At 32.6% G+C, this 21,980-nt stretch overlaps 1 protein-coding gene across 3 annotated transcripts in view; it reads right to left on the bottom strand.

The window, feature by feature from the left end:
• The window catches only part of LOC135127422 (uncharacterized), a 45,658-nt gene extending 27,081 nt beyond the window's left edge, over window positions 1–18,577 (bottom strand). The window contains exon 1 of one of the 3 annotated variants that reach the window (XM_064053861.1): window positions 18,501–18,577. In XM_064053861.1, the coding sequence (XP_063909931.1) occupies window positions 18,501–18,573 (73 nt within the window). In that variant the 5' untranslated portion in view covers window positions 18,574–18,577. Of the gene's footprint in view, window positions 1–17,998; window positions 18,449–18,500 lie in introns of those variants that run through there. The other 2 variants (XM_064053862.1, XM_064053860.1) reach the window with 2 other exon arrangements.
• Between the last annotated feature and the right edge of the window lie 3,403 nt (window positions 18,578–21,980).

Here is a 21,980-nt window from a genome sequence, read left to right as displayed (position 1 = left end):
ATATCCACTCCAGCTCTGCACATTTTTGCCAGTTCTTTCATGGTTCTTGCGTTTCTGAAATACACAAATTGTTGCTAGTGATGAGGCTAAACTAAAGTGTCCTATAGTGATATTAACATTTGTCTATAAGCTTTTCATACCATTTCAAATACTTACCGATAAACCATAACTTTAACTGCAATAGGGCTTATGTTATGAGGATCGCAGGACTTATTGGGAGAGAGATCATCCTCAAACATGTTGAGAGTGGTATTTCCTTATCAGTTCCCTCTTTGTTTGTGATCATCGCAGATATCCAGTCTAAATGCAAGGATGCAGAGGAGGGCGATCCGAAATAAACTACGGCATTACCACAAGACATCATCATCAAAGTGTGTCCCTTTGTACAACACAAATCTCTAATTGGACGTTTTTACCGAGTGCAAGAGCTCAGTTTTCAGTTGTAAATAGTCTGAATTTATTTAAAGGTGAAAATTGAAGTTCGCTTCTCTGTCTTTAATAGAAGATATATAAAAAATAATGAACTCATGGAAAATCAAACAACACATTAAAATGTGAAATTTGATGTTAAGTTTTATTTTCTTACGCTGCCTATTCCAGAAAATCAGAAAATTAAGACTTTCTACGTAGGTACTTTTTATACTTACATGTTTTTCTGTGCATTTATTCAATGAATTCAAAATTGTAGTTTGAATATACTGACATAACTCTATTGTTTAGCTAATCGGCAGGCAACGAAAAAGTGCACCTTGGCTTCAAAAACCACTCTCAGGTAAATTTGTTATAACAATGATGGGTTTTTGAGGTCGAACTCGTTTTAATTTATGATTAATGATAATTTTAAAGACATATAACCATACTTCTAAACGCGACTACACCTAATTATTTCATAGGCTGGATATTCTATAAAAAAAACTGTTATCACTGTTATTACAGTGCAAATTTGCAGTGCATCGTTATTCTTATCCTTATTCTTACCAGACAATACAGGCAAATATTCCGGAGTATCTGTTACACGGCCATTATTTGCATAGCTACAATCGCACACATTTTATTCTCTTAACAAACAACTGCCCGAGTATCTATTCTAGTCTCATGCGACTATTTGTATCGATAAACAACAACACAATACAAGCAGTTCCTTTTTTAGCCACCCGGTAGTAACCAACCAGCCAAACAATTCTTATCTTAAAGCGTAAGTAAGTAAGCACTAGTTCGTGCACATCTGGCCATTTGCAACGTGACGGATGTATTGGCATTGTCTCATTGGGTCCTTTGGCGCCTTGTCAACTATTTAGACAGTGTTATAGGTCGTTGTGTTCTCGACACATCCGACGTTATACTTTTATTACTACCTTTCTTCTACCTAAGTTAAAAAGAAAATGATAGTTCCAGGACGTCCTTTGTAAATATTTGGACAAGCATAGCAGCTTTGACTGTCAACGATATCGTTTACATCCTGGACGAATAGTGGTGTTAAAACAAATAATTGTTGCGGTTTTATTACTGTGGTTTAGTAACTGTAGTGTATTTTTAGGTGCGAAGCCTGCACGTGTTTGATTTTTAAAAACGGACGTCTTACTTGCTTCAGGTGTTTTCAACTGTGTCTAAATATTTTAACTAGAGTGGTTTTATTCGAGCAATAAACGTCTCAGTTCCATCCAAACGTATATTTGTAATCGTAAGAAGCAAAGTGTTCTAGTAAATATATCTTCTGAAGCAAATATATGTTTTCATTTTCAATTTACACAAAAATATATTCTGGAATTCTTAATCTACAAGTCGGATTAAATATTTTTTTCTCGTATTTTATTTAAATTATTTACACACGTCCAAGTTGTTAAAAAATGTTTATTTTGATTAAATCACATCGTAAATAACTGGGAGTAGTTTTTGGCACAGTTACGTTGAACGTCACATATTTTTTTGCAAATAAGAATAACATTAAAGAGAGTAATAAATCGATATTCGTGACATAAATGCCGGGTGAAATTAAATCACATTTCTTCTAAATTTATTATCGGGGTGGTAAAAGATTGTTCTTCAAAAAATTTATTTTGTTATATATATTTTTTTTTCAACTGTAGTTTTAAAATTGCCTGAAATGATGTTCCAAAATCTTCTTGAAAAACGTACCAAAAGCATGTTTATGCTTTCTCTTTCTATGTTACTCAACTGAGTTTCTACGTGCACAATTAACATAGGTACGTTTTAATAATCCCTACTAGTAAATATGCAGTACAAAAAGTCCAAAACAGGATAATTCTTTAAAAGATTTTTTTCAAAAATGAGAAATTTTAACCAGAAACAATATCCTATCACATATAGTTTTGTAATAAGAAGTTCGTTCACTCACACCTACACACCTCGCTCACAGCAGACTATTTATTAATTATTCTTCTAATTTTCCAAAAACAACTATTAAACTACAATACACGTTCACAGAAAACTACCAGTGACATCATAACTTTATCCATAACTGAAATTAAAAACTAGTGACTAAAATTACATTACCAATGTTTATCAAAATTGTTGATCTGGAGGCTAAATTAAGCCATCTAATTAAAGAAAACCTCCCGAGGGACGGAAAATGTTGCTGGCAGGTAAAAAAATGACGGATGTGAATCCTCAAAAGAAGAGGGACAGGAATTGTTAGATGCTTCCCCAGAAACAGTTATTAGTAGAGCTGTGCGGTCGAAATTTATTTACCCCCACTATCGGCCCACAGTGCCGATCGCTATAGAATTGCCTTGCTCGCTTCTCGCTTTTCACTTATGGATTATTTTTGATAATTCACACAAATAGTTTTATTGTCAACGAGACGGACACCTGAACATTATTAAAATTATTATTACTCTTATTTCGTGAATATGGATTTTAAAATCATCAACTGACATGCCGCTAACATTATTTTTCGCGTAATTTTCTTTGCGATACATAACGTCGGTTGCAAGCCTCTGGCCTGCCGGAGTGGGGGTCAATTCGCAGCTTTTAAATTTCAACCGCATGGCTCTAGTTATTACCATCAATACTGAAAAAGAAGCTAATAATGATACCAAAAATCGTGTACAACCCACTAATAAAACTAAATTAAAGAAAAAGTTCAATCTCACAAGAAACAGCTAAGCAAAGATAATCGGATCGAAGAAAATCAGTTAAATAAAAGAAAAAAACCCAAAAAGATACAACAAAACGGTCTTGTGGGCGCTGAAAAACATATATGGATTCATGTGTCAAATGTAAAACCAGCTATTGAGTTGGAAACATATTTAAAAGAAAAATGTTCCGAAAAGGATTTTATTGTTGCAAGTCTAATCGTGGATTCTGAAAATCAAATCAAGAAATCGTCATTCAAAGAAGGTGCTGATCTGGACTTACAACATTTATTATTCTCCAATATACATTCTGGCCACACAATGTGACAGTTAGACGCTTGAAATATATTTTCGAGGAGGACTTATACCATTCACAAAATCTTAGTTTAAGCAATGTAAATGAGAAAAACCAGTTGACTTTTAAGTTGATATGCTTAAATATACGGTACATACTCAATAAAATTAGTTTATTAGAGATCCTAACATACAGCAATAAATCAGAAGTTCTCTGTTTAAGTTTAACGAAACATTGGTATAGCAATAATAATATGTATTGACACTGCCCAAATTGGGGGCTACGTCCTAGCTAATTACTTTTGCAAATAATCCTATAACCTTGGGGGTGTCTCAATTTATGAACGAAACAACATCCAATCTGCTGGATTGACTAATTTTTCCATTGAAATAGAAATTTATGCGATTAAGGGAAAAATTAGCAGTAACAACGTTTGCATTGTAAATGTAAGTGTATAGAACTTCATGTGGTCGAGTAGATGTATCTTTAATTCAAATGAGGTTAATTTTGAATTACTGTTTTAGCAATTATTCGCAACGTGTTACTTTAAACATTGATTATTATTTAACAACTTCCAAAAAAATCTTCATTAAAGAATCTCCTTTATATATAGTTAGTTATGTTATAAGTTAAATTGTACAAATCTCGAACCTCATCGAATTGTAACCATTAAAAATCTTGTAATATCAATTTCAAAATTAGATTACACGTTAATTACATTTTCAAACAAATTACGTAAGATGACTGTACAAAATGTCAACTTGAGTGACCATTTTGCGCTAGTGTTTGAGCTCTCTACTGACTTAATTATGTAATCTAAGGAATAATGGCAAATATAGACCAGCACAAAAAATTATTTGCAATTATACACAGCTGAAGAACTTTTTAGATACGAGTCAAATATAAATGTACAGTTAAGACTGTACATTCGCTAAATACGAGCAAACCCTTTTGGATAACGCCTTCTCTGATTAAATTGAACAGAGATATAAAAGATCTGTTTAGTTTAATTAATAAGTATCTAGAGTTATGACCACATTATATCCAAAGAAAGGCTGCTAAATGTTTTATAATAAAATGACAACGAATTCTTAACAATCCAATAAAAACTACTTGGAAAGTAAGGAACGAAAAAACAGGCAAAACAAGCAGAAAAAACATTTTGCTATAAATTTGAATGATACTTTGACTACATATCCACTAAGCTAATAAAAACACTTAAAAACGCAATAGCTGTTTCTTTCCTTATTAGTCGGTCAATCAAATTGGGACAATATCCTGCAGATTTAAAAACAACAAATGTGACACCGGTATTAAAAAATGGAGACTCCACTAAGTCAGAAAACTACAGACCCGGCTCAGTAACCAGTATTGTCTCTAAAATACTAGAAAATTGTATAGATAACAAACTATTGTCATTTTAACAAAATATAACATCTTATCTGAATGTCAACATGGCTTTAGGCGGGGGTCAATCGAAAGTGCCATTTTTTACAACCTTGAATATGTACAAAAGTGTTTGGATAATAAGAAGCACGTCTCCGGTGTATTTTTTGATTTGTCGATAATGTTTGATAGTAAAAATCTAGATTTAGCCTAACAAAAATGATCTGTTGTGGGTATAAGGGGCATTTTTTTTAGAATGGCTGATCTCATATCTACACAAACACAAATGTGTGTGAAAATAGGAAAAAACCAGTTTTCGAATCGGGACATGGATATTGGGGTTCCTCATGGGTCTGTCTTGAGACTCCTAATATTCATATGATACATAAATGATTTGTCAAAATATCTTAGTGCTAAGTGCTCACTGCGAATCCGAGCTATATCTGCGTAGAAAACAAGTTATCAAAGAATTTTTCTGGTGGTGTAAATATAACAAATTGATTATTAGTTATAAGAATATCAAATATGTACTTCAAATTCTTTATCAATAAAACAAATGCTGATTCGGAGGCTACGTTTGTTGATAATGAAGATTTTCAACAAAAAATTTTCAATTTTCAACACCAACTAATTTTCTTGGTCTTCTAATAGATCTTGAAAATGGCAACATCATTTAGACTATGTCTACGCAAAAATTAATTGATATTTATTGTTAGAAACTTACTTGTACACCTACGTTTCGTGAGCTGTAACTTAATTTATATTTTCTGGGACTACCATTAAATTAATTAATTATGCTTTATTGCAATTAAAATATTGTCTTAATTTACAAAGTCAAATTAATATTTACTATATTACTCTAATTTAGAACAAATTCCGAGCATAAAATTCTCTTTTGTTTCAAAAACATATGTTGAAGCTACAAAAAGATTTATGAATTTTATCACAATCAAGAATACAAGACTTTATTCTAATTTTGTACGTCTTTTTGTAATACTTTAAAGAATGAAGATAATCAGGCTCTGACAACTTCGAAATTGTAAAAAGTCACCAGAAACCAAGTAAGCAATACATAAATAAACGTATTACATAACATTATGATTGGAGTTAAATTTTTTATTTTCCCTTTTATTACACTGAATGAAATGAATTGTTTTTAAATTTTCATATACTTACGTACGTCTTGAAAATATTACTTTATTTTTAATAAATAGTACTGTTGTAAAACATTCTTTTAAATTCTAAATACATATATTGTTCTACGTTTCGTGAGCTGTAACTTAATTTAATATCTTCTGAGACTACCATTAAAAAAATTATATCTCTTAGTAAGGTGAAAATAACAGAACCGGACCAGTGACTATATACCGGACTTACTGCCATGAAAATACGAATATATTGTATTATATTGTTAGGACATAAACCCATACATCGCCCCGGTACGACGCCTATGGGGCGTCGAGAGCTTTCTGTTCTGTACCCTGATGATGACTCATCGTCAATGACAGCCATCGAGCGGCGGATCGCTAAAGAAAAGCCTGGAAGCGGAAGTCGCAAACGGCAATCCGAAAAGATACCAATCGCTGCACATCTAGAAGGAAGTATTAGTCTAAATAGAGGCCATTTTCGGGAACGATTACCTCTTATTTATCCAGTTGAGTCAAGAGAGTCCAGTCAAGTTGCGCCGGAATTATTTTCGCTGTAATAGTTAGTCGTGTAAATTCGAATTAATAAGAAATAAATTGTTGAGTTTACCCACGCCGATTTTATTCACTGATCAATTATAACAATATTTATTATATATTTCCTGAAAGTTTCAAGTTTGTATTTTTTCCTCAATCTAACGATTTCAGGGGGAAAAAAAAGTTATTTCCGAAAGTCTGCTATTTCAAGGATTTTTTCTCCAAAAAATGATAGTCCAGGAACTTAAAACTTCAGTTACATTTTCTATTGTATGAGTACTAAATGCCTGGAAAAAACTCTCTTTGATCAATGGTGTTGGCACAGGAGCCAGCTGAATATTACCAAAATCAGAAAAATTATAACTAACTTTCAGTAGCCCACCATTGGTGCTTGTTCAGGTAAGGCACTTGTACTTACCCTTGAAAGCGCACCTTTTAGTAAAATAAAATAGCAATCATTTCAATACGTGTTATAGGAAAAAAATTACGACCCAATAATAATAGAGTTTGCAAATAACACAACTTCAAATTTGAAATGGGTGCCGATCGAAAGTGAAGCATAAATGACGTCGGTTTGTAATATTTGTTATCCAAAAATCATCCTCAATTTTTTTCACTGAAATAAAAAATTATGCGGCGCACGTTTTTGTTGAAAGTTTGTGTTTTCATATGAAAGGACCCTTCGTTGTATTTTTCCTCCAAAAAATTAGACGAATTTTTTCAAATAGAGAAGGTAGAATGATAATCGCAAACACTATTTGTACTCAAGGAAACCTATAGGGATCTTCTGTCTTTCTGTGATGTCCAGTTCCCAAGCGTGCACAGCCAAACAGCAAACACTGTAGCTGTTACATTCTTACATCGTAGATGTCAGTGTTGAGGTTAATACAGATTATTTTAGAAAAAAAAGTTCAAAAATCAGTAAATAAATAATAAATATTGTTACAGAGGAAATGATTACTTTGGACAGTATTCTCAGTCCTGCTTATGAACTTATAATTTCATTATCTCGGTTGCAACAGAAATATGATAAAATCGTCCACTAGTACATCTTTTTCTGTTTACAGTGTGAATGTGCGAATGTCTTCTATTAAATAATTACATTATTTAATTCGTGATAAAGATATGTAAACTTTCCTGCCAACAATAAGCTTTTGACTAATTGAGAAACAATTTTATTAATAAACGCGTTTGATTAAAACGTGTACTTTTTTTGAATTTATCTCGTAATATGTTATTTCCGTAGCACTAAATGCGCACGTTCCATACCGGACATCAAGATATCACTTCCCTTGGGGTCAGTCAAATCCTCTTACTGTGTCTTGTCGGGATTTATTATTCTACCCCCTCTAATTCTATGTATTTGTAAGATGCATGTGACGACGAGTAATCATCAATCAGTAGAACAAAAATTCACAAAATTTTAAACCAATTTAATGTACTTACAATCTTTTATAATCACCTTCTATATTACATAGGAAAATCTGAATGTTTACCCTAATTTCACTGCCATCGGTTCCGTACTTTCGGAAATTATATGTGTCATAAAATTGTCAAAAGACAAGCGACAGGCAAGTGAAAAAACACAACATGAAATTAGCTACTTGTCAAATGAACCGCTTTACAATCTATGATAGGGAAGTAAAAACATTATAAACGTGTCCTGAACCAGTTTGTGCTGAACTGCATTTTAATTTAACGATAAATAAATTTTCTTGAATTAACTCACGATGATAGGAAAATTCGATTTTTTGTTTCGTCGCACCTCCCTTTCGTTCATAAAATATATATATAAAAAAATATATCTACACATTTCCCTTCAATCATTTCTGCTGTTCTAACGGAAAAACTCAACAGTTAACTCCTGGAACCCTTGAATAAACGTTGGGTATAAATATTGAATTTATAGGTTCGGTAGTTCCCCTTTTTTATGCGTGGCAAATATCTCTTGAGCAAAGAAAGTAAAGCCTTAATAAAACGAGCTCACAAGTGAGTTGGATGCTGAAGATTGAGGAACGTCGTCGCCTCCACAGTTACCGAACGATTTCATTGTTTACGCAAGCGGTGACGGCAACGTCAAAATCAGCTGTTCTCCTCGTCAACTGTCACTGTTGCACCTCATTTACTCCATATGTGGATTATTAATAATCTGAGAGTCGCTTTGCATTCCTCCAGCTATTAGCTTAACGCTCCGGATGGATTCTAAACGCCATTTAATTAGATATTAGATTCACTTCTATTTAGTCTTCATTATCTTAATCCGTAGCACATGCATGGCTGCCTATAATTCTTGATCTAGGACTTCTTCCAGTGAATTGCTGATGCACTGGCGTCTGCATATGTTGAATTGTCAGGCTGTTTTTAGATGGAAGCATTCAGGCGAAAGCAAAGGGATTTAAAGCTCAGACATTTTAATGGACCACCACTAAAAGTGAGGCCAGTTTTTTTTTTGCTTTATAAAAATGAGATAGTATTATTAGACATTTCCCATGCCAAACCATTGAAGAGACGATAATTAACGATTTGTAGGATAACCAACTTTATTTATAATTCATTGCAACGGTGTTGAGATTTCTTACAAAAACAAGTTGATCAATTTGCAAGAGTGGCAACTGACACTGGATTTAATGCTTTTTATAATAATTATTCACTTCTTCATTCTAACTGTTTTAACTGTTTATGACACATGAGAAAAAGAGAGGGAGAGGGAGAGAGAAAGAGAGAAAGAGAGAAAGAAAGAGAGAGAGAGAGAGCGAGAGAGAGAGCGAGAGAGAGAGAGAGAGCGAGAGAGAGAGAGAGAGAGAGCGAGAGCGAGAGAGCGAGAGAGAGAGAGAGCGAGAGAGAGAGAGAGAGAGGGGGGGGGGAGAGAAAGAAAGAGCACACAGTTATAACAGCCCCCTTTTTGCGTTACGGGTTAAAAATTATTTCTGAAATACCAACCACGAACTGAACATATAAAGCTATTTAAATACTCATTGTTTGACAGTTTTAGGTCTCTTTCTTTTAAAAAATGGAACAGGTGAAAAGACATTGGTCTTAATCTTTTGTCGTTACCCTCAATATCTTAACACTAGTGGAAAAACAGCCGTTTGGAGTCTTTCTCTCTACTGAAATGATCTATAGAAAAACAACAAAAAGACAGGAACACAAACAAAAGATTTCTCTTAGCTATTGCATAGAAAGGAATGTTGACATCAGATCAATAAGACACGGGCATCAAAAACAAAATTAGTGGAAAACAAATATGTATTTTACTTCATTTTCGAAGCTGCTTCAATTTTTGAATCTTGATTGTTTTAAGAAAATTATTTTGGTGAACAGCTTGGTAAATTTGCTAGTTGACTGTTACATCATCACTTCAGTTAAAAAGAATAAAATAATAATTTATTACAAGTCGTTCTTCAAAAAATCAACATGTTTTAATCAGTTGCCAACACAAAGTACATAAATATTTAAATGTTAGCAAATATCTCATTACAAATAATAACAAACTATTTATGTTAACAAATTGCTCCAATTATCTTGTTTTGCAGAAGTGTTGTTTTTACATTACATGTATTTAAACGTCTTTTGAAAATTCGAGCCATCATTAAAGAAATTAAAATTAATACAAATCTACTAAGACAACAATGAATATTTTAATTGAAACATCGTCGTCTATTTTAAACGGTGTTAAGTAATTAAACACGTAGTTGCATACCTAGAGAGAGCTAAATTTAAATATTCTAAATGTAATCAAGCTATTGTAATATAAATAGAGTTGTTGCGGCACCACGTCCAACAAAAGAATTTTACTTCTCTAAAAACAGGTATTAAAAAAATCTAGTTTATTTAGATTCCCATGGACTAAAAAATCGAAATAATTTGTTTGGTGAAAATACTGTTTATCGTTCATATTTATTTAGTTAACCAAGATCTTTTTCGAAAGTCTTGAAAAATAAGCAAGTGGGATGATAAAAAACAGACCGTCGTGTGTAAATTTAGGGTACAGAAAATTAACAAACAAACAAGTTAACGTTCTGTTTGAGTAATAATTATGAAGATAAAACATAACGCCAATTTAATGTATTTTTATTAAACTAAAATATTATACTCCTATATCATCCATTGTGTAATGAAAGATCAAAATACGAAGTTAATTGGCGACTAAAAATAGATGCTTCTAATTTTGTTGCCAACAAAAACGTGTAAAATAGAAGATACAAATTATAAAAAGTATGTAACTTTGAAGAGAACGAGGATAATTTCTCCAGCACATTAAATTATGCATGCCGAAAATAATGAAACAGTCTTTTCTCTTTATAGATGAAAGACATATAAGCATTGTAGAATGCCAACGACAATAAAGCAAGCCGCCGTTTGGAGCTTTCAACGCAAAAATTTAAATAAACGTACGTTATGATTTACATTTTCAAGCCATTACAAGCCGACTTACTTTGTGCAGTTAAAAGCATCTAACTGTTATAAATGTCAAACATATTTCGACCACTTTGTCATACGACGGAGCTTTACGAAGCAGTTTAAATCACACGAAATGAGGCGGTTTATTTCAGATAGTTACATCACTGTATTATTTAATTCCGTTAAAATATTTGTTCTACACAAATCGAAATGGATGGACCGCTGATTCACAATAGGCTAATTACGCAAGAGCTTTTGTTGAAATTCGGTACGTAAACATCTTTAATTCTAGTAAACCGCTAACCGAAAAGTTTTATAGCTGTTTTCATTATAAAATATTCCTGATGTTCCACGAAAATTACAATAGGGACCACAAATCCTCATATGGCCGCTGTCCAAATCGTAAAAAGGTTAAAAATTGGATTAAAAAGGCCGCTTCAGCGTCCCCTTTTTACGGTTCTTGTATTTACAAAGGTGTACTGTTTGGAAATCAAATTAAAACAACCGAAATAACAATAATATTTACTATTGTCGGTTATTGGGATTCTCAGAATAGTGCCCCTTATTGCTCGTAAAAACTGGTCGTATTTTTACAGTGCGCTTGTTAATTGAACCTTCAGGTTCTTGGCTTGCATGTTTAACAACCATTTAAATTTTTAAGAGATAAAATTTAATGGATTTCGACAAGTTTTATACAGCGATAGGTGCTTTCTGGAGTTTGGATGTTAAAAATAACTACTCGTTACAGAAATTTCCCATTCTCGCCAAATGTTTTTCTATGAGGAGGACGAGGCCTAAACAGCTATGGATTCTTTGTAACACCCTTGGGAGAAACTAATTTAACGACAAAACTTTAGCTCATTGTAACATCGCCTTTCTAGTTTCAGCTGGGTTGAAATTCTTTGTATCTGCCTGAACTTCCGCATCTGTCAACGGCAAAGTGCTTAACGATACTAATTTTAAATAAAATTAATTTTTAACAGCTTTACTTCGCCCTTTATTCGTTTTACTGCCGGGAGAAATTCCAATTTAGCCAATTCCATATTAGTTGCTGTTATCTTTTATTATTCTGGTAAAGAGAGGTTCAAACAAAACTTTGTAAAGACAATATTAAAAACCATAAACTTTTTCATTCGCTCATATCAAGCTCTAAAAATAAAAATGAAAAATGGAGCGAATATTCCACGGTTCATTTGTAGCCAGACTTTCATTTCTGCCGTTTATATTTTATTGTGGAAAAACAAAAACAAATACAGTTCATTAAATATTGTAGAAAAAATTTACATTTTTATTGAAATTGCTTCGGATAATAAAATCAAGTACGCCGTATATCGTGAACACAAAACCGAAAACGTGATTTAAGATTCTAACAGTTGTTATGATGTTACGTTACATATTTAAGGTAAATTAGGGAAAACACATTACCAGATATTTATTTTGACTATTTCACCATAGTAACAGGGGAAGATACAAAACGATGGCGTAAGACAGCTGCAAGAAATGAAAAATGAATCTTACTTGCTCCCTATTATATAACAATTAATTTATAAATAAATTTATATACATAATATATATATTGTGTAATGTGTAATGTGTATTTTGTAGTATTTTACTACTCGTCCAGTCGTAAAACACACTGTATACACACATGTAATGAAACATTTCAAACTTAAATGTGCTGTGCACAGTTCAAACGAAACGTACGCACTTATGTCTGACATTCAGCTCATTTACATCAAGCGACTTATCGGCCAATTGAAATTGTCATTATATGACGAAAATGTACCTAATCATTTTCTGTATTACTACTGCAGGTATTTATTTGTGTGTAGAAACTATTTCATTTCATTTAGAACACAATCAATCTCCTTAATTCATTTTTACTTCCCGAGCGTAAGCAAAGGAAGTATGGTAATCGAGTCCGTCGGCCGACTCTCCACTTTTACATTTTCTCGACCTTTCATGACCCTATAAGACGAAGAAATGGGTCTCATGTTTCCGTCTGTCTGTCTGTCCGTCTGTCTGCCGTCACGGATTTTTATTAGACAGATAATCGCCGAAAGTACTGGGCCGATTGTTGTCAAATTTTGTATTTATATTAGGAATATTATGTATTGTCTTTGCCATTTCTATTGAAACAGCACGTGTTGATTTTGCTTAAAATTTTGCAATTGGTAACAGCTTTCGGTTGACTGACAACGGCTTATAGTTAGAAAATTGTCCTGAATATGAACGTTGCCAAATTTACGGTTAACAAGTGGTGTTTCAATAGAAATGGCAAAGACTATAGATGGTAAAACGCTAACCAAAATTTCTCTAATCATCCCCACCACTAATGCGATAACGTCACTTCAAAATTGTACATAGTAAATGGGTTTTAAATTGTATAAAATAACATAGCCCTACACATGTAGTTTATGACTCCGAATTGAATTTTTACTCGAAACGTCCAGATTTTTGGAAAAAAAATCAAAATTATAAAATAACATTTTGCAATTTAATTTTGAATCTGCTAATCCGAATACTTTGAAATCTTGCAGATGTTTTAAGGTTATAAAGAGCTTAATAAATTTCTAGTCAAAATATATTTGCTTATCCCCTCCAAAAAATTGATGACGTCAGCTCAAAAGTTTGCCGAATAAATCCTATCTAAAATGTAAAAAATATGATGAGTCTGTACCTGTAATTTATCATTTCGTTCATATTTTTTACAGAGTGACTCAAAAAATTAATGAATGCGTAAATTTATTTTATTGATTTACTCAGGAACTACAAAACCGAATGCTTTGAAGTCTTGAAGATGTTTTAAAGTTGTCAGAAGCATCGTAGACTTTTGATCAAAATGTATTTGCTCATTCCCCCTAAAAATTTATGACGACACCCCAAAATTCTGCTGAATAAATCTATCTAAAATGTACTAAATGTGATGAGTCTCTTCTTGTCATTTATCATTCCATTAATATTTTTTGGATTTGCATATACAGGGTGCCCCAAAAAAGCTAATGAATGCGTGAATTTATTTTATTGAGTTAATCAAGAACTACAAAACCGAATGCTTTGAAATCTTGGAGATGTTTTAAATTTATCATAGGCATGGTAAATTTTTGATCAAAATGTATTTGCTCATCCCCCCTAAAAAATTGATGTCGCCACCCCAAAATTTTGCTGAATAAATCATGTCTAAATTGTACAAAGTATGATGAGTCTGTACTTGTGATTTATCATTCCATTAATATTTTTTGGATTTGCATATACAGAGTGACTAAAAAAAAATATCATTTTATTTCAGGAACGAGGAAAGTTCTGTCGAAACAACTTTCGACCAATTTTTATTTGGTGCATTGATGGTTGTCATTTCACCCATTGGCGAAACTGATAGGTAGCATTTTGATTCTACTGATTTTTACTTCACGAGCGGTAATAGTCTCCACCGGGTGGCAGGTTACCCTCATGTATTCTCGATTTCATCACCCCTAGAATACGAAAAAAGTGAATTCCCGTTTCCGCCTGTACGTCACCTGTGTCGGTTTTTATTACACAGATAATCTCCGAAACTACTGGACATTTCAAATGAAAAGGAGCCACCATAACTTACTTCTCCTTTTTATTTTACAAACTTCCCAAAGGGGTTCAATTTTTTATTTCTATTGGAACACATTTTGCTGTCAAATTTGATATCGTCGCATTTCCCCCTGACTCCCACAGTCCTATCACCAAATTTTGCATTAAAAAATTTTAAATTTTTTTCTTCGTTTGTTGAAAAAAGTGGTCGAAAATTATTTCGACAGAAATTGAGAAGTCCTGGAACTGCAGTACAACACTCCGCTTCACTAAAACATTATAAAATTTGATTTTGCGATGTTTTTTTGTAATAACCTCTATAAAATAAAAACCAGTGGCGTAAAGTACACCGCGCAGGCGTACGTCCAAGTTCCAAGCAAGCCCGGTTCGCATATATGCGGAGAATATGAAATATATTTAAAACAAACAGTCAAGGGGAAAAAGATATTATCACCAGTCTACATGCTTGACTTCGATTTTTTATGTTGATACATCGAAAGAATGTCACTATTAAGCACGCAGCAATTTGTTTGATTTAAATGACTTTGTCTCCTCAAAACAGATAAAATAAAATAATTAATTACGCCACAATGGAGCAAAATGTTCTGAACATAATTATTATTATTATTCCTATTTTGTTAATATAAAAAACAGATAGTCCCAAAGAACAAAGCGGGTTAAACAAAAAACAAATGTTATAATAATCAAAGTACATCCATAAACCACAAGTCCAGGAGTATATTATTTCATAAGATTTAAATAGTGTTAATTACGCAATACAACGAGCCCACGTTATCAAACTGTCGATGCGGAGGATTGGCCACATTTTGGTTAGCGTTTTACTATCTACATGATATTTTTAATATGCATACAAAATTTGATGACATTCGGTCCAGAAATTTTGAAGATTCTGTGTAATAAAAATCGGTTCAGATTTCAAACAGACAGAAATGGGAGACCACTCTTTTCGTACTTCAAGAGGCTATGGAACGTCAAGAAAAGATAAAAATAGCCAGTCGCCAAATGGGCCCTAATACAATACTTACCGAGCGTAACCGAAGGAAGTTGAAATGGATGAAATTATTTCATGTTTGAAATTAAACGAATAGTGTGTATTTGATGCCATAGATGTATGAGACTTGCTATGCTGCTATATTTTCTGCTTCCTGAGCGTAAGTTAAGGAAGTATAGTCATCGAATCCATCGACCGAATTGCCACTTTCATATTTTCTCGACCTGTAGACCTCTAGAGTACGAAAAAAGTGGTCTCCCGTTTTCGTCCGTCTGTCTGTATCCATTTTTATTAGACACGTAATCTCCGAAACTGCTGGACCGATTGTTGTCAAATTTTGTACGTATGTTAGAAATATCATTTAGATGGTTAAATACGAACCAAAATTTGTCTAATCATCCCCATCAACAATTTGATGATGTCATCTCCAAAATTTATAATAAAAAGTTTTTTTTTTATTTTACAAAATAAGATCCTGCTGTACTTGTGTGTGAATCCGTGCCAAATTTTCACCCAAGACATCTAGAATTTTTGGAAAAAATTTAAAACCGAATAATAATATTTTGTAAGATAACTGTGAAACTGCAAAATCGATTGCTCAGAAATCTTGTAAATATTTTAAGGTTACCGTAATCATGGTAAATGGTTAAGCAAAATTTATTCTTTACCCATTCCCAAAAAACTGATGACGTCATCTCAAAATTTTGCCAAACAAATCTTATCCAAAATATACAAAATAGGATGACTCATTAAAACTAATGAATGAGTCAATTTATTTTATTGATTAAGTCGGGAACGGCTCACCCCGTTTCCCCGAAAATTTGAAAGTACAAAACTGTTATCATTAGTGTTACACTGCACCTATCTAAAATAATATACGTGTCTTTGCAAAAATATTGATGACGTCATCACCGATTTTGTTAAGAGAAAACTAATTTGGAAGGTAAGCCCAGCACGTTTCTTTACATTTATTTTACCGTCGCATACATATTTTTATTTTAGCTTATAAAAATATAAAATTCGCATAATCAAATTTTATAATTTGTCGAAAAAGGTGGATTTGTTTTATTGTATTTCAGGGGAGAGGGAAGTTCTGTCGAAATAACTTTGGACCAATTTTTATTTGCTTAAAATTGTCAAGTTGTTAGCAGTATTGTAAACTTGCTAACAAACTCTATACTTATTTGATTTATTAAAAAATATAACCAATTCAAACTTTATATGTTATTCGAACGGTGTAATCAATTATTTTCCTGTTGGTTGTACGAATTGAATTTTTTATATAGATAGTTATAGTTATTTATTAACACAGAATGTGACATAAACATGTATTGATATGAACTTCCGGTGTTCTGATTATCTTCTTAAAACAACCCCAAATACAATTACTGTTGTGTATTAGTGTTTTCACAGGTGGTCAAATATCATAAATTTAGTTTGTGTATTAGAAGAACGCAGTAACTACAATTAAAACATTTTCCCATGCTATATGTTATGATTAAGAAATGCAGATGGTTTGCCACCTACAGCCACATGTTAGTCTTTGTCCGGTGTTAGCAAGTACTTCCCTATTTATTATTTCTTGTGAATATGCAGAGCTCAGTAAATAGCTATTACTCAAACTTTAATATGTAGTCAAGATCGATTTGGGGCAGCAAGCAAGTAAGACAGTCGCAAATGAGGGGAGCTAAAAATGTAGTGTTAATAAAACAACACCGCAATCTCAAAATCAAATGTAGCATGTAGCAAACAGATTATTATTTTTTGTTAACCCCAAAGTTAGTCTGCTGAGCAAACAACTTTGAGTATTTTCCGGAAAAATTGATTTTACTTTACAGAATTTATAGAATGCTTTATCAGTAAATTAGGAGTTTGTTAAACATGGATATTAATACAATTTGAAAGAACATGAATCATTCAAATCAATAATAATAATTTTTCACGAAATTTAATTACCATTTATATTTTTCATGTCAAAAAATAGAGGCAAAACTAAATGAAAAAAATTTCTAAATTTATTTAAACACAACTTTCCTCGCCTTTGAAGCACAATCAATTCTCCATGCATGTTAAAATGTATTCTGATATAAATTACTCTTATTAATTCTTTTGTAAGGATTTTAATTTTATGGAGAGAGAAAGAAAGAGAAACACGTAAGGTTTGAATTCGGTACGATCACGTGGGCTTAACGTTGATTGGTGTTTAACTTGAGAGTTGAGAAAACTACATATTGTAGAAGCATCATATTCGTAGTTGCTATAACTTAAAAGTTATTATACGCAAAAAGTTAACAAATTTGTTATATATACTATATACATAATCATTTTAAATTTTGTTAAGTAACCCTACACGTCAGGATATAATTAATAACTGAATGAAAATAGATTACAAAAAATCGTTAATTTTGCAATAGTGGTATTTTCAATACTGATGAAAATTGAATTCAGATAAAAAAAAGCGTCCCCATATCAGTCCAAAAAATGTTAACTGCATTACTCATCGTAGTCCATTCTCTTATAGAAAATATACATATATCGTTGAAGAGTCTTAGAACAAATAACGAACCTGACATTGCTGGGCTAAAAGCTAACAGAACCGTCCACACTTGCAAAAGTTTGAGAACATTGAAAGGCACTTCACTGCAACCACCACCCATATTTAAACTGCGTTCAGACTCCACCACAATGAAAGTTCATTTTAACATCACAATGCATTCATTATTGTTAAACATCGTTATCCTAGAGATATTAGTTGCAGTGTTTTATCAAGATCATTTCGACTTTCAGACTTCAACAAATCCTCACTCTAAGATGCGGTAGGTTCGCGCTCTGGCGCTTGTCCGGGTTAATTAAACTAATCAAAAATGGAGTCGACAGGGTGTAAACACGATACCTCCGAGGAAGTTGGCGGAAAATCTTTATTATGAAGCAGCGATTTCCGTTTTGGATGCGGGCTAACGCACGTGCGTTTAGCTCAAGCCAGGAACCACCACTGCTTCTATTCTCTGACAGTTCGCCTTGTGTTAGGTTCCAAGGATGAGAATAGCACTCGAAGAATACTTGCTTACCGCATTTAATGCTGCCATTCGTCTTTTCTACCCGCCGATTTATTACAACTAACGCCACGTTTAAGCTCCGCATTACATCTGCGAAGCTCTTAGGGCTATTATTTTTTAACACGAGTAGAAACGGAACGAGGCTAACAAAAATAGGCCACTGGCTACGGATATTAGCATGTTTATGAGTATGTTAATATTTCATTCGGCGTGTATGTATATAGTACAGGTGTGGTTATCATCACCAGGGCAGGACGCTGGAAATATTTTCTTGAATAAATTGCGGAATTTGTATGTTTTATTATGGGACATGGATGGCAATACGAGCTGAATGATATAATAGAAGTAGGTAAATGGATTTTTTAATAGAATTTTATGTGCTCAAAGTGTGTTAGGAGAAAACTGTTTACCTACATATATGGTTGTTTTGTTCATGAATTTTTAATTTCAAGCTTCCTTGGCATACCATAACTCACAACTGGACTATAAAAATACAGATTTTTCGCGTCTGTCTGTTTATTTATCATCTGTCTGTTAAACTTTCTTTTAGATATATTATTCGAAATTTACATACCGACTGTTTAAAATTTGACAATAAATTAACGTTAAGCTAGAATATCTTTATTTATCCCATCACCGGATATACTATAATGACAAACATTTGTCAAATAACCCCATTTGAATGTATTGTTATCTCACTTCCAGCTTGGCAAGCAATATTTATGAAATTTGGCAATTTTTTTCAGACATTACATATGCATGCATTTTTTTACAAACATATAGCAAAATACGAAGAAACTTACTTATAATTCACGAAAGAAAAAACAAAAAATTACAAGGTAATGCAATACTTTTCTAGAAGTAGTATTGGTTATGTTTGAGTAATAATCTTTACATATTTTTTTCTGAACTGCTTATTTGGGATATTTCAGAAATATATACCTTATCTTATGGTCCATTTATTCCCCGAAAATTTTAAGAGCAGAAAAGAGTATTTAGTAAAACTTATTAAGTTTTGAAGTTAATTTGCAGTAATAAAATACACTCGCGAGATTTTCTGTGTAAATAAGTTTACAGATTCTTTTTAGCAGGTGATATACCTCGGCGTTAATTCTTAAGATTTGATTCTTCGTATTTTGACTAGATATAATTAAGCATCTTATTAGTCTGTTTATTGTGTTTATTTTATGTGTTTTAATTATTACTCGAATTGTATTTTTTTAATTACTTATTATAAACACTAACACTCCCGAAAATTGGGACAATTTATAAAAACTGGTTATGCGTGCTGCGCATACGTTTCAAATGAGTTTTTTGTGATGCCGTCATCAACATTTTTGCAAAGACATGTATGTCAGTTTGGATACGTGCAGTGTAATATTAATGATAACAGTATTTTATTCCTAAATTGTCGGGAAAATGGAGTGAGCGGCTTTTGTGAGCCGTGAGTTAATCAATAAAATAAATTGAATTATTCATTAATTTTTATGAGTCACCCTGTATGAGAAATTTAAAAATTTTAATGCAGTAATAAATCACAAGTACAGAGTCACTATTCTTTGCACATTTTGGATAGGATTTATTCGGCAAAATTTTGAGATCACGTCATCGATTTTTTTGAGGGGGATGAACAGATATATTTTAAAAATTGACCATGCTTACAATAAGTTTAAAACATCTGCAAGATTTCAAAGCATTCGGTTGTGCAGTTCTTGCTTTAGTCCGTAAAATAAATTGACTCTTTTATCAAATTTTTGGGTCACTCAATATAAGTAATTTTAAAAGCTATGAGTGTGTTGATAAACCACAAGGATACAGTTATAATATTTTGCATATTTCAGGGAGGATTTATTCGGCAAAGTTTGAGATGACGTCATCAATTTTTTGAGATGAGATGAACGAATAAATTTTGGTTAACGATTTACCATGAATACGATAACCATAAAGTATTTACCAGATTTCAGAGCATTCGGTTTAGTAATTTCAAAGTTAAATTGCAAAAATATTACTGTAGAGTTTTGAAATTTTTCCAAAAATTCTGGATGTCTAGTGAAAATTCGACACGGATTCATACACCCTAAGTGCAGGAGTGTCTTATTTTATAAATTAAAAAAAAACTTATAATGATAAATTTTGGATATGACGTCATTTCATTGTTGGTGGGAATGATTACCCAAGTTTTAGTTAGCGCTTAACCATCTACATGTCGTTCCTAACATACATGCAAAATTTGACAATAATCGGTCCAGTAGTTACGGAGATAACGTGTCTAATAAAACTGAATACACACGCTAGACAAACAGATAGACAAGCAGACGGGAGACCACTTGTTTCGTACTCTAGAGGTCATGACACATCCAAAAAATATAAAAGTGACAATTTGCCTTATGGATTCGATTACTATGTACATATTATATGCGTAACAAGGTTTCAAATCTTTTATCAAAATTTTTATATATACATCTAGCGTGATTTTGTCTAACTTTATTGCAATACAATCCACTTCATTGGTGGATAATTTCACAGTTTTTTGAAATTTTACTCTGTTAGAATATGAAAAATTTGTTGTGTCGTTTCCGTCTACTTGTCGACGGTTTTAATGCTTCGATACCACCCCGTGATTTTTGAAATTTTTGTTCCAGTTAACGATGAAGCTTACGTCAGCCGTTTCAGTTTCACTGCTGACGTAAGCGTCATGGCTAACTACAGCAGAAAGTTAAAAATCACCGCACATTACTCTTGAATGTACTTTAGGAGTTTAACCGAATAGTTTGTTAAACGCTAACAAAAATTTAGACATTTGCTGCAAAATCAAAGATGCTTAGAACAAAATGGATAACATTCAAAATTACTCCAGCATGTTAATAACAAATTTTTTCAAACTTCACGTGTTTATTTTCTTTTTCTGAATCACGTAAAAACATTCACAAGAAAAGTGTATTAATACGTAAAAACTCCCAACACAAAAACAATGAACCCTTAACAAGTATGAAATTGATTGAGATTCGCTGCGGCGATCGACGCGCTATTCTCACCTTTGCGCCAACCAAGCTCATACCACCAAAAGTGTTATAAGCTGCAGATCTTGAAATAACTGAAGTGATTATTATCAACTATAGCTAAGAATCATCCCGAGTTAACCAACTCTGAAACAATAAAAAAGCACTGAAATTGGTTCATCCGTTTGGAAGCTTCGATGCCACAGACAGACAGACAAACTCGTATTATAAACAAACAAAGGGTTCAAAATTATAACATAACGGCCTTCTTTTTATATCGGGGATTAAAAAACCGTACAGAATCGATTCACAACTTGACAGCAGTTTTGGAATTAATTGATATCGGGCATAGAATACCAGAGATTTTTGTTTGTGAACATGATTGGTGAACGTTATAGGATAAAGGGATACATCTTGAAATTTTGCTTTCGTGTTTGCCATTTTTGTGTTAACATTTGCCATTTTATTTGACATATCAGTACCAGTCTATAAA

The sequence above is a fragment of the Zophobas morio genome, unplaced genomic scaffold (genome assembly GCF_036711695.1).
Source record: "Zophobas morio isolate AGI-343-1 ecotype UQ-CSIRO unplaced genomic scaffold, CSIRO_AGI_Zmor_V1 ptg000011l, whole genome shotgun sequence".
In the NCBI taxonomy this organism is placed as follows: domain Eukaryota; kingdom Metazoa; phylum Arthropoda; class Insecta; order Coleoptera; family Tenebrionidae; genus Zophobas; species Zophobas morio.
Note: the sequence above shows the minus strand (reverse complement) of the source record. Positions and strands in the feature narration are given on the sequence as shown.